Genomic DNA, 14629 nt, shown 5'->3' on the forward strand with positions numbered 1-14629 from the left:
TCTTTCACTTCTCATTTAAAAGCATAACATTTTTGTTAGTATTTTACTTAAAATTTCTTGGCCCAGAAGACAGAAATTTATGGCTTTAGATTAACTACTTTAATGATGTGACACAGAAACAGCAAAATATTCTTTCCTACCTATAGTGTTGGTGTGATTGCCTTTTCAGGAGAGAAAAGAACACAATAAATCCCTGTACGATAAGTCTCTTCTCACTTCTCTTTAGTTTAAATCTCAAAGGTAATACATATTTACAATCAGACAAGTGCCATAAAAATATGTGTGAAATGAGATAATAATCTATAGTATTTGCATGTACTTAATGACTTATTATTACAGAAAGAATGATTTACACTTCATGTACTGAGAAAACTTACTCGGTGTCTACTTAGATTTAGCAATAGTCTTAAAACTATTTATGAAAACAATCAGTGTCTAAATACTTGCTATCAGCTGTTTTAGCTCTGCTTTTCATAAATATAACACAATCATAACAAATTAAAGGCAAGTCACTTGACTGTCCTATTACATTAGCTTGATGAAATTAGTGGCGGACAATGCTTAGTGGAAAGTGACAGGGCTTTCTCAATAGGTTCACGTATCATTTTTTTTTTTGAGAAAGTAAGAATCATATCTTTATCAAAATATCCAAAATTTTCTTCCTCCCTTCCTCCCTCCCTCCCTCCCTTCCTTTTTTTTTTAAATCCAACCAGCACTGGAAGCAAAAAATACCCCAAATTTTCTTCCTAAGATAATACCTCTCAAACTCACTGATGAGAGTCCAATTGTTCTACTCCTAAAATAGATAAAAGTAAGTAGATACTGTAATTTTTCAGGCCATAAAGTTACTGGTTGGGATGGGAGAAATGTTATTTTTCCTGAAACGTTCCTGAGGGGGACCCCTGGAGTGGTGATACTACCTAAGTGAATGGCCTGGAGACAGGATGCAGATCTGGGACTGCTTGATTCTATGGCTACTGCTCTTTCTTTCCATCACACTACCTCTTATTAAACTCCTTTGTAGGAAAAAATAAACAAGTCTCTTTGCCTTCCTGTACCTCCCTCACAATCCACACTTGTATTTTCTCTGTATCAGGAGTGGTGGTGTTATGGGTTGAAATATGTCCTGCCGAAATTTATATTTTGAAGTCTTGACCCCCAGTCTCCCAAAATGTGACCTTATTTGGAGATAGGGCCTTCACAGAAGTAATTAAATGACATTATTAGGGCGGGCCCTAATCCAATGTGACTGCTGTCCTTACAAAAATGGTCTGAAACAGATTCTCCTTCACAGCCCTCAGAAAGAACCAACCCTGCCCACCCCTGGATCGTGGACTTTGAGTCTCCAGACCTGTGAGACAATACATTTCTGTTCCTTTAGCCACCCAATCTGCGGTACTTCGCTACAGCAGCCCTCGCAAACAAATACTACTCTGTCCATTCCTACACTTTGTCTCCTTATAGCCCCCATATTCAATCTGTGGTGCACTGTTTTGTTCTTATTCATGGACAGTCATACAATTACTACAGGCTAGAGACAACTTCGGAGACCATTCCTTTCAATTATTCAACACTGGGTTTTCAAAAGTCTTCATCTACATCTTTCGAGTCAAAACCCTATCATCTGTTGCTTTACCTAGTTGTCATTTGACAGCCGAGGAAATGAACTTTATAACTGTTTTCCAATTGTAACAAATTTCAAAAGTCATTTCCCAGTATCAGATAGTAAGATTTCTGGCAACTGAGACTATTGTCTCTACTTTTTGTTTTCTTATTTATTCAGTTTTGGCTATTAATCATTGAGTACCTACTATGTGAAAGTTCCTAGGTATGCAAAGGAATGATTTATGAGATATAAATAAAGCACAGACAACACACAGTGGAAACACAATGGAGAGAAAAATTATTATTATTTCTTAGAGAGGGAGAGAGAAGGGGATGGGCAGAGGGAGAGAGAGAATCTTAAGCAGGCTCCATGCCCAGCTGGAGCTGGAGCTGGAACCTGACGTGGGGCTCAATCTCACAACCCCGAGATCATGACCTGAGCCGAAATCAAGAGTCAGATGCTTAACTGACTGAGCCACCCAGGCGCCCCTGGAGAGACAAATTATTGAGTGTCTGGTGTATAAAAGGGAAGTCCTAGGGGTTTCTTTCTATATTACCTAACTTTATGCTTTTATCAACTCTCTCACCCTGTGGATTGCCAGACATATTTTACAGATGAGACTCTGGGGCTGAAAGAAGTAACTCATTTAGAGTAACACAGACTGTAGGTTACTGAGCTGGGATTTTAACCCAGGAATGCCTGTGTCCCAATCTATGCCTTGGCTATAGGACCACACTTCCTCTGCAGGTAGGTCCCTCTGGTATGGAATATTTGTTAACACTGATGTTAGCAGAGGCAATACTTGCGTATTATAAAAGGACTATAAACATCAATCTAAATTAAGACAGCCCCCCACCTGATATCCCATAGTATTTATTACAAGTTATAATCATATGTTTATTTGCTTAATGTAGATGCTAACCATACTTTAAGCTCCTTGAAGGTCAGGATGGGCCTGTTTTTGGTCACTACTACATCTTAGCATCTAGGACACTACATGTTATAAAGGGTATTCAATTAATATTTGCTGAATGAATATGTTAATGAATAATTAAATCCAGATGAAATTTTAATTGGGCTGGTGCTACGAGCTGAATTGTTTCCCCACAAAAATTCATACATTGAAGTCCTAATCTGCAGTACCCTAGACTGTGACCTTATTTGGAGATATTTACAGCGATATAATTAAGTTAAAATGAGGTCATTAGGGTAGGCCCATAATCCAGTGATTGGTGTCCTTATAAGAAGAGGAAATCTGGACACAGATATGTACACAAGGGAGATAATGAGAAGACACAGGGAGAAGGCAGCCATCTATAAGCCTGATACACATCCTTCCCTCAGAGCCCTCAGAAGGAACCAACTTTGCCCACATCTTGATCCAGCCTTCTGGCCTCCAGAACGATGAAAAAAATAAATTTCTGTTCTTTAAGCTCCCCAAGGTGGAGTTCTTGTTATGGCAACCCTAACAAACTAATAAATGGTATATTGAAACAAACTGTCTTTCAATAAAAAGGTATATATTAAGATTTGCCCACTATGCAGTCAATAGTATTCAAAGTTTTACAGCTGTTCCAGGAACATTATCATCCATTCTAAGATAAGAAATCAACTTAAAGCATCTTATATACTGCCCTGGCCATTGTACAAGATCTAAAAGAAGGTCTACACCACACATCCTGGGAGGAAGAAGACAACGAATTATTAAACAGTGCAGTTACTCTTTTGGAGAAGATGTGATTTAACAGGTTGAGCATTGTTAGAAGTGAATATTGAATCCAAAACGTAGTGAATTCTCAGGAAGGCCTCCATTTTTCCTTTTCCAACCCCGGTCTTTGGCAGGCAGGCAGTAGAAGAGTCAACAGTATTAAGTGAAGTTGGTTTGTACTTCATCATTTTGTTGGAAACTGGGGGATGAAAGCCTAAGAAGCCGAAGTTCAATGCCAAAGTAGCTAATTTTGCCTTTAGCAGAATTCACAGCAGGGTTCCCAGCTGAAAGTGAGGTGGCAGGGCAGCAGCCCAACAGACCGAAGTGTTGCACTGTTTTCTGAAGACAGCCCTGTAGGTAAACCACACGGTCTCTTCAACAGCTTCTTGTAATGCTTCTCTTCACTGGTGCAACCATGATAATGCTAATGCTTTGTTTTAAGGATTTTACTGGATAATGGGGTAGATTCATTTCATGACAGTTCATCTTTCAACTGGCTGGGGCTGTAATCACAAGAACTGCCCCTGCCTTCAAACCTAGAAATCTATAGATCTCATTTATATCTGTTCGGTTTCTTCAAATATGGTAAGTAGGGAGGATTCTACTGTGATAAAACCAGGATTTCGATATTTTCAAATGGCTTTTAAAATTGGAAAGTAAACATTCAGAAACATGAAAATGGTTTGGGTTTATATTATATTCTAAATATGGGTTAACACCACTGAGGTATATAAACACACTGACTGTAATTGTAAGTTACCATGTTGTGCAGGAAAACAGACATATGGCAGGTGTCCTCACTCACTGAGCTACACTACAGCTCTTTAACATTAATGGGCATCTGATTTAAAAAAAAAACAAACCTAATTTTTAGCAGTGTCTCCCTAACTAATATATCCCAATACTCCTCTGTTTAGAGAACTGCCTTTCTTTTTAAAGAGACTACAAATCTGACTAAAAATGAAAAGGTCAAATTTATTATTCCAAAATATTGCTTTACAATGAAAAATTACAATTTTAGAGATAAAAAGACTAGAAGAATGAATATTTTTAGGAACCCTAGATTTCCTAGCACCTTCCTTTGGAAGTTTTGCTTAAATATGTTTACTGTGTAATATATATAGCAAAACAATTTTATAAAAATCACCAATGATACATATTTATATGTAGATTTGTATATGTAACATACCTTTTTCCTTAAAAAAATAAGAAGTATCATAAAGCTTAAGAAACACTTTTGCCTCACTCAATAATCTATTCTGACCTTTGTCAAAACTGTAGCTCCATAACACAATTTTTTACCGTATACGGTGTTCCTTTTTATTTACTTTCCCTTTGTTGAACATTTAGTTTTAACAACTTTTTGTTGTTTAAAAAAATGCTGTAATGACCACCCTTACTGCTAAATTTTGCACACACAATTATTTTCTTATAAAAATCCAATAAAGTTGAAATGATTGGCCAAAGAAAAATCACATTTTAAAAACTTCCCATATGAATTACCCAATAGCCTTTCATGAAGATTGCACCAATTCACATTCCCACAAAATGGAATAGCCAAATACTCGTTTCTGTTATTTTTGTCCATAAGCACCACCATACTGTTGAAATTATTGTAGTTTCGTAATAGTTGGTAGGACAAGGCCACCCTAACTCTTTTCTTCAAATTTTTCTTATTTTCCTAAGTTTTATTCTTTCAGTTTACAATCACTTTGTCAAGTAATAGCTCTCATATTCCACTAGGATTTTATTGGAATGGCACTGCAGTTTTCACTTTCAAAACACTGTTTTACACTGATAATACAATTTTGTACTCTAAAAAAATTCATCGTGAACAGGTTCTGCCAAGCAAACTAATACTGTTTAGTAAGCAAGACGATTTCTGGAAGAAAGCTATAAACAAAAGTGGCTATACTGAAAAATAAATCCCATGACACAGTTTTAGTATAATAAACAAAGATGTATGTATGTATAAATCAAAAATGTGAAATTACAGAAAATATTTAGATGCTATTTCAAGAGCAAGATAATGTTTTGGAATAAGGGAGCATATCCTAACACTTCATGTCTTCTTAGACAATAGATAGGAAAGATTCTGGGAACAGAGAAATTGTTCTTTATGATAGGAATTAACTAAAGTGTCAAAGATTGATAAAAGTATAAGAACAATAAAGGCAATAATTAATACAACATTTATTCTGAATTTGAAAGACTTATATAAGAAGTGATTCAGGTCCTCTATTCTATGCTGAGCTAGAGATACCCAGAAAATACAGATTCAAAGAAAACCACAAATTACTTGTTAGGCCAGTACTGGGTCAAGGGAAAACTCTTGAAAGTGAGGTGGCCAAAGGGAATGTGTTTCTAAAATTCTGAAACTGTAGATCTACAAAGAGTCGTGTCTCCTTTGAGAAAGTGATAAAAGCTATCATCACCATCTTTAAAGATGCACATATGTACAAACACACTATTCTGCCTGGGCTCTAAAGAGGTTCGGCATCATCAGGTTAAGAATACTTGCCTTGTCTTAAGAAAACACGAGATTAAAGGAAACATTTGTTAACGAATATTTCAGAATGATGGTGAAGATCTTGAGTGGTTGGAATCTGTTTTTAATTGAAGTTAGGGGGAAATCTGGCAAGTAGGAAGTGTTTGGACTGTTGTTTGACATCTGCCTCTACCAACTACTCCACGGAGACTGGTTCTCACTAATGGTACCACGGATACCTTTGTTACTGATGTGGTAGATCTCACTTGATTTTGTTATTTGATTTCTGTATATTTGACCCTGTTCAGCACTGACACCACACTGTTGGTTTTCTCCCAACTCAAAGGACAGCTCCTTCTCAGTTTTGAAGGATTTTATTATTGAGGTTTCTACTCAGAATCTTAAATCTTTGAAAAATATGAAATTCTTTAAATGTCAAAGTTGCCCCATGGCCCAGCCTTTTCTCTCTTCATAGTCAAGTCAAGAGGAGCAGTGATGGAAAAATCTCATTTTAAATTATGTGAGGGCTGATCAGTGACACACAGTGGTGTTTGCCTAAGCCGAGGCGCGGCAGCTGTGTGAATGCTGCAGTTGTGCAGGTGCTGAGGTGGACCCTCGGAGCCATTCCCTGAGATGGAGAGCCCATTACCATCTCTCCAAATACACAGGGGCTGCAGAATTCGGGTCAGAGCCTCCTCACAGCTTTTAGGAGCCAAATGTTGACACAACCACAACGGTTCCTCCTGTCGTTAAATACCACCTGGCCCTCTGCAGAAACATCTCCCTTTCAAGGCTGTCCAGAAGGGTTGTATGGGAAAAGGAAGAAATGGGACTGGTGCTATGTGACTTTTAGTGGGATAGTCCATGAGTGAGTGATTAGTCACCTATTGAATCTATAAGTAAGTGAAGTTTATCTCCATTTTCATGAACCTATGTGTACTGTCAGTGTTTTATCTTTGAACACTGACAAGAAGGAAAAATACACATTGGAAGAAACCAGAGAAAACTAGAAAAAAGCAATTAATAAAAATAAAAGCTAGAAGTTAACCAATTAGAAAATAAAAAGAGCAGTAAATAAGATAAAATTTTTAAAAAGACTTGTTCTTTGTAAATATCTATAGATAAATTCTTTGTAAAAACTGATTAAGGGAAAAAAAGTAGAGAAAGAAAAAATTGACAGGAATAGTAATTAAATAGAAGGCATAAACTCAGATATAATATTTAGTGATGGAATTATAAAGCAATAAATATTACATGCAGGTTTATGGCAGCAGAGGTACAAACACAGAAAAATGATTTCTGTTTAGTATATGATGACCAAAATTTACCAATGTAGAAGTAGAAAACTAGAAAAGACCAATTTCATAGAAGTGATTGGAAAAGTGATATAGGATGAACCATCACACAAGCCACCAGGGAATGTTGACTCAACCATTGCAGATATTCTCTAAGTAGCATATCTGGGTTCAAAAGAAAGTAACATCCCCAGGTAGTAAACCAAACAGAGCTGAAAACCAGAGAAGTAAGCTGGAGCTGGGGCTGAGCTAGCGCTGTCCAGCATGCCAACCTCAGTAACAAAGGGGTTCCAAATACAATGACAGTTAGGAGATAACTAGTGGGATTCCATAGGGTGGAGAGCTGGACTGAGACCTCCACTGGAAGCTGAGCACTCTAAATGAGAAGGTGAATTAGAAAAGAAATGCATCTTTCAAGAAAGGGAGAAGAACAAGAAAACGCCTGTGTTTTAGCAAGGGCTCTGGGTAGGTTTTATGTACTCCTGCCCTATCCCAACCTCAAACCTTTCCGCAGAGGTTACTATTATCTTGGAACCCATGTTTATATTTACATAAAGTACTGCTGGTTTTTGATAAAAAATGGTATACTGAAATAATCTTCTGTGACTTGAGTTTTTCACTCAATATCGTGTTTATAAGAAAAAAATCCCTATGTTTACTGATAACCACAAGGAATAACAGACACAATTAATTTCTGATTAATTAAAAAAAAAGAGAGAAACAAAATATCCGAAACCATATATGTATTGTAATGTACCTTAAAACCAATGCTAGGTAAAAACAATGGAGTTAATAAACTTCAACTTCCCTCCCCCAAATTTCCTAAACAACTCCCAACTCATCCCTTAGGTATTCTTAACTTCTTTAGACAGTGAATGGAGCCCTTAATGTTAACAACCCTGAAATGAACCTTAGGAACCCATTTCCCCATTCAACCCTCCCCAGAAGGGCAGGGCCCCTCAGTTTGAAAGCCTGGGGTGGCCCTGAGCGGTGGCTGGGGCAGAGAGGGGGGTCCCTGCCACAGGGAAAGGGGTAGGGGAGTACATGGGTATAAAGTAGGGCTCTTTGTAGTGGAGGGACTCAAAATGGAGCCCCGATGCAGGGGGAAAGCACACGGGTCCCCCTGGGAAAGGAGGCCCGGCTGCCCCCACTTCCTCCGGTGGGCAGAAATCAATGGCTGGCTGACCACCCATCTTGCTCCGGTTATAGAACCAAACTCGGACCAGTTCCTTCTGCAGTCGGAGCTGCCCAGCGATGCAGCTGATCTGCTGGGGTGTGGGCTTCGGGTACTGCAAGAAGAGTTGCTCCAGATTGTTTTGGATGCGACTCTCCCTGCTTGCCCGTCTCTGCTTCCGAGCCTGCCGCAGGATCATCTCCATTTTGCATAAGCCCAGAAAGTTCTTGGTGTCCACTTCCTCCAGCCACATTTTCAGCAGTGGTCGCAACTTCCACATGTTGGTAAGGCTGAGCTGCTGGGACTCGAAGCGGCAGATGGTTGTCTGACTAAGCACCTTTCCAAAAAGAGCCCCCAAGGCGAACCCCACGTCGGCCTGCGAGTACCCCAGGGCCATCCTCTTTTGCCTCAGCTCCTTGGCCAGCTGCTCCAACTCTTTCTCTATGGCCGAGACATCCTCTGGCAGCGCCAAACTCGGGGTGCACCGCAGGATGATGTAGGGCCTCGGGAAGGCGCCCTCCGAGGGGCTCCAGAAACGGGGCCCAGCCTCACCAGCTCCGACTCTGGGCCTGCGGGGTGCCATCCCGCTGTAGAATTTGTACGGTGGTGGACCCAGGGGCACCTTCCACCCCTCAGGGCCTGGGCTGGCCCCCGGCCCGATCCCTGGCCGGACCATCAGCATGCGGGGAGCTGCCTGGGCACTCAACCAGAGCGGAGCGTCAACCCGCACAGGCATTGGCCCTGTGGGCCCGCCCCTACCACTGCCTGGCAGTGGGGAGAAGTTTGAGGGCCTGTGTCCGGCCATGGGGTAAGACCACACCCGAGCAGGGAGTCTGGTAGGAACTGATGGCTCTCGAGGCTTCAGAGCAGCCACCAGCCTTGCCCTCGAGCCCCGCCCCCCAGTGGGCAGAGATGGAGGTGCAGGTGAGAGAAACAGGCCAGGAGCGTGCAGTGGTGGGGAAATCTGGTAGACTTCCGGGTAATCCCTTGGGTCTCCAGGATTAAAGGAGTGGGCTTTGTACTTCTAAGGGTTCTGGGATCCTCTCCCAGAGGGGAATCTAGGCATTTACTAAGAGCTCTTCAGAACTCTGGTATCTCATCCCTTTCCTCCACATTATCTGTAGAGGAACAGCCCCTTCTGGCTTCACAAATATTTATTGAACATCTATTATGCCAGATATTGCTGGGACTACCCCTCAGTTCATTAACTGTCCCCTCACTGCTATCATTGTGGTCACAATACTGCCAATAACCTCCCTTTGCACATCTTCAGTTCCTGTGCCTTAAGAAACCTAAGCATCCCTGCCTAAATTTCTTCTAGTGTCCATCAGTTTACTATTAGCTTCAACCCCCAACCTCCTTGCTTTGCCAGATTGTACTCTCTCATTGGGGCTTTCTTGATTAATTCATGTCCCGTTCCCTCCCCCACTCCCAACCCTTCCAGTTGTTTGCTCTGCATCCCACCTCAGCTTTCTGGTCTAGTCTCCACAAACAACAGAGACCTCTATGTTTCATCCTTCTCCCCCTCTGGAGACAGGTCTCAGAATGGGCCCCACCTGCTGTTCCCCATTGAAGATGCTTCCTTCAATACCTGATTCACCAGAATCAGACTCCCCTATCCCTACCCCAGGCAGAGTTAGTTCCTGATTCTGTGGTGCTCTCCTTGTACTTGGTATATGTTTTAATTGTAACATTTATCAGCAATTATTTATTTTATGTCTCTCTCCCTCCATCTAGAGTATGATGTACTTAAGGGCATGTAGGTGCTATAAAGCTTGGAACATAATAAAACCCTGATTGATATACTGTTCAGTAAATGTTTGATGAGGGCGCCTGGATGACTCAGTCATTAAGCGTCTGCCTTCGGCTCAGGTCATGATCTCAGGGCCCTGGAATCAAGCCCCATATCGGGCTCCCTGCTCGGCGGGAAACCTGTTTCTCCCTCTCCCTCTCCCCCTGCTTGTGTCCCCTCTCTCACTGTGTCTCTCTCTGTCAAATAAATAAATAAAATCTTTTAAAAAAATAAATGTTTGCCGAATGAGTGAATGAATTCTCACCTTTACAATTCTGAAAGTACAGCATGTTTAGTTTCAGCTTAACAAGAAACTTGACCCTGTCAGAAGCCTCTCCATTCTTTCTCTCCTGTACTAGAACAAGGCCCTTAAACAGCTCTTAATAGATGGAGGTAGTAGTACTGTGAGACTAGATTCAACACAACACTACAGGTAACAAGGTTGTAGATGTGACTTTGAAGCAATGGTAAAGGGTAAAAGAATCGGGAAGTCAGTTGCTATCTGGACAGGCTGTGTATGTGACTGTTGTCTGCATCTCTACTGTGGCCCTGCCTAGAACGTGTGCTGGCAACGAGCAAGGTTCTTGTCTGTCTGGTTCAATGCTAGATCCTCACCACCTGGAACTTTATCTGGCACAGAGTAGGACGTTAATCAATATTTGTTTGATGTTAAATAAATGAATCTGTGCAGCATTAATGATGAGAAGACTTCCATATTTGCTTTGAAGTAGGTTTCAAGATGATAGTCTATGAAAAACAGTTTACAATATACAAAATTTCACTTAAGAATTATTTTGCTGGTATCTATTCTTTCCAGGTATACTTATATGTTTTTTTTTTTTCCAAAACTACAAAGCAACCAGTGTCTGCCAAACAGAATGAAAGGTGGATCGCAAAGAAGAATAAAAGAGAGCAATTACATAAATTAAAGCCCACATACTGAAACCAGTCCATTTGCAAAAAGAGAACCACAGAGAAAAGGTTCATTAGTTGTCTAAAAACAATAGCTGAATAAAAATATTTTTAGTGAATTGGAAAAAAGTGAATTCAACTGAATTTGAGGAAAGATTATATTAACTGAGTTAAAACAGTAGCTAAACACATTTACTAAACTAAAAAAGTAAAGCTATGTTAACTTGATGGGTTTTAAAATTAACTTGGGTGCTCTCAATTAAGGCTTTCTCTGTACTTGGTCAGATTTCATCTGCCAACATGCCTATCTCCTGTTAATGCCTATGTGCTGTCACAAATAAAAGCCCATATTCTTAAGGGAAGTCTTGACATCTCCTTAAAAGTATATTTAATATGCTACGGAAATGGGGTGATAGCGAAAAAAAGCAGCAGCATAGTTGGTTGGAAGAGAAATAGAGATCAGAAGAAGGCAGGTGCTGGGAATGCCCAAGACAACCAGCACTGCTGGGGCTGGGGCGCTCAAAAGGCTAATCCATCACCTTCAGCAAATACAGAGACCTCTTAGCAAGTGATTAGATTACAATGTACGAAGCGGGCCAGTCTTATCCATAGGGAATTACAAAGTAAGGATAAGAAACACATGGTCCCAGGCTCCCATGTATTTATAATCTAAATGGGGATGAAGAAAAACTGTCAGGAGAACAGGACAGCTACACTTGCTCAAAGAGAAGTTAACAGTTTTCTATTATTAGGATCTTTGGAATTCAGAGAAGTGAACTTTCAAGCAGAAATGCATCAGGGTTTATATTATTAGGCTCTCCATAAGTATTCTCTATTCTAAGACGGCAAAACCAGCTGCCAAGATCCACTAATGGTAAGAAGCAGGAAATAGTGGAGGCGAAGTTAATTATAAACATTCTTGTAGGGTTTGCTTCAAGTTTCATCTCTTTGGAAGCTTTTGCCCATACACTAGGGACCACAGTGCTCTCCCTCGGCCCTGAACTTACTGCGTTTCCACTCACATAAATTGGTTGTCTTAAACAGTTAGCTGGAGCTTCATGTCTTAGCTCCCCCACCTAGGAGAGATGAAACCTCCTATGGACATTACAGAGGTACACATTTATTTTGTACTCATGGGCCAAATGATGTGCTAACGCATGAGCTATATACACAGTATTCTCAGTATGGTATGCATATAAAAACACCTGGATGTGAAGGAGATCTGGCTTTGACTCACACCATCCTGTTGACCAGTTATCTTATTGGCTAGGAAGGTGATCCTTGCTTCCTCATCTCTCCAAATGCATCTCTTCCAAGCTGCTCATGCTCCAGACAGAGGAGAGGGCCTTATTTGAGAATATATGAGGAAGTTCATTTCTCCAGCAGAGGCTCCAAAAACAAAGCAAAGCAAGCTTTTTTGCATGTAATTAAATCAACAGAGTAGACCAGAAGATCTAAGAATGATATACAAGTCAGGCTGAGAGGTCAAGGTAGACTAGATGGTGCTAATTTCATGTTTTTCCCCACTCTGCAGATGTCCTAATAACTTAGCACTGGTCCAGCATCAGGGTGTAAAGGCACTGTCACCTGAAGGGCAGGTGTAGGTCCCCAAGAACCACATTAGTCAAGGAGCAAAACAAAAGGCAAAGGCAGGACACAAGATCCATACACCAGGCACTGGGAAGTTTCTCTCTGGGTCTAGGAAGTCAAGTCAAGCATCCAGGAGAACTATGGCAACTGAATATAGTAAGAAAAGATGCCTCTCACTTCTAGGGAGAGAATCAGCACCACATTTTACAACAATTTAGTTCACAGAAAACTACCTCAAAATGCACTAAAATGATTAAACTGTTATCTGTGTTTTAAGTAGAAAACTGTAAGACAAAGTGAGATATCTAAGATAAGTCAAGCAATTAAGAAAAAGGGTACCTGAAGGTAAAGGACATAGATGAAGAACACTGAAATTGTAATAACATAGAAAAAGTTAACCAGATCAATGTAGTCACTACAAAAAAATCACTTATTGCTCTATGAAATAAATTCACAAAATAGCTAATAGCACTGTTCTGTATAGGAGAGAACAGAGGACAAGAACAGGATGAAAGGACAGCTCTTGGTGAATAACAGTAATGTGAGATGCTCTTTACTCTTCTAAAACACATAGAGAAAAACTAGAATGTGGTAGAGCTGCCAACATAGAATTTCTTTTCAGATTGAGAAGGACTTTTTTGGTGTTACTTCTTTTATTTAAAAAAATAATGATGCTGCTGTGATATAACTCTTGTTTAGAAATAAAAGCTCATGACATGACTATAACACAACCACATAGCCAGACTACAAAGAGATTTTGTGTATTCAGGGAAAAAGCCTTCATTATATTTTGTGGAGCTGTGGTATTCATGAACTATGAACTTCCCGTGCTATAAAATAATATTAAATATAAAAACTCCACAGACTTCACCAGAAGCCTCAAAGAATTTTAAATGTCTGCATAAGGCAGGAAGAGCAATTGAGCTGAATAGGGCTGAGTTGAAGGGCACTCGTGATGAGTCAGGTATATTCACAGATAGTCCCAGATAGATAAAGTGTAAAGGTTCTTGTTATGTCAAGCAGGATTTAAACAAACTTTTTAGCTGAGTTTGCCCTTGTTACACAAGGAAAGCTTTAAGGATGTTCTTGCATTGATTATTCCAGCCACTGTCTTCTACATTCAAATTTGTACTCTGCTTACACTTTAGAGCAGGAGATACACAACTCGTTTAATGAAAAATTTTCCATTATACTGCACAGTAAAATACACCTAACAGAAATGACAGCTTATGACCAATGAAACCAGTAATCCAGGAGGTGACATGGCCTCAGAGAAGTAAATGAGGAATAGAATAGAATTTCTGTTTACAGGAGATAACTCTTTCAGGTGCTGTGAGAATTATTACTTTGTTAAAGAGATTTCAAATTAATTGATCTTGGTGCCAATACCATCACAAATTTGGGGCCTCTGTGAATTTCCCTGGAATCTCCTTAAGAAACTATGAGCTAGGGGCGCCTGGGTGGCTCAGTTGGTTAAGCGACTGCCTTCGGCTCAGGTCATGATCCTGGAGTCCCGGGATTGAGTCCCGCATTGGGCTCCCTGCTCAGCGGGGAGTCTGCTTCTCCCTCTGACCCTCCTCCCTCTCATGCTCTCTGTCTCTCATTCTCTCTGTCTCAAATAAATAAATAAAATCTTTAAAAAAAAAAAAAAGAAACTATGAGCTAAAGTAAGGCAAATAGAGACATTCATACCTTTTTGGGAAAAATGAACACTTATATTTAGTAACATGAAATGCAATAATGACCAAGGAAAATTGCAAAGGTAGTACCAGACTTAAGATTTTACATTCCAATTATATAAATTAAAAACTCCTTTTAGCATTTTATTACTTTATCTTTTTAAAGATTTATTTAAGAGAGAGACAGCACGTGGGAGGGGAGGAGGGAGAGGGAAAGAATCTTAAGCAGACTCCCTGCTGAGCAAGGAGTCTGATGCAGGGCTTGATCCCAGGACCCTGAGATCATGACCTGAGCCGAAATCGAGTTGGATGCTTAACAGACTAAGCCACCTAGGCACCCCGCCTTTTAGCATTTTTTTTTTTAAAGATTTTATTTATTTGTCAG

General features: G+C 40.1%; 1 protein-coding gene across 15 annotated transcripts in view; it reads right to left on the minus strand.

Moving 5' to 3' along the window:
• ARB2A (ARB2 cotranscriptional regulator A) overlaps positions 1-14629 on the minus strand; it is a 405614-nt gene that overhangs the window by 110279 nt on the left and 280706 nt on the right. For 2 of the 15 annotated variants that reach the window (XM_064596381.1, XM_064596387.1), the window contains one exon: positions 8261-8575. The exons of 5 other annotated variants lie outside the window; for them this stretch is intronic. In XM_064596381.1, coding sequence (XP_064452451.1) covers positions 8301-8575 — 275 coding nt within the window. In that variant the 3' untranslated portion in view covers positions 8261-8300. Of the gene's footprint in view, positions 1-711; positions 3666-8258; positions 8576-14629 lie in introns of those variants that run through there. 8 more of the 15 variants (XM_045898593.3, XM_064596384.1, XM_064596386.1 and 5 more) reach the window with 8 other exon arrangements.

The sequence above is a fragment of the Mirounga angustirostris genome, unplaced genomic scaffold (genome assembly GCF_029215605.1).
Source record: "Mirounga angustirostris isolate CCGP_5_RB_7025 unplaced genomic scaffold, mMirAng1.0.hap1 SCAF_7, whole genome shotgun sequence".
NCBI classification, from domain to species: domain Eukaryota; kingdom Metazoa; phylum Chordata; class Mammalia; order Carnivora; family Phocidae; genus Mirounga; species Mirounga angustirostris.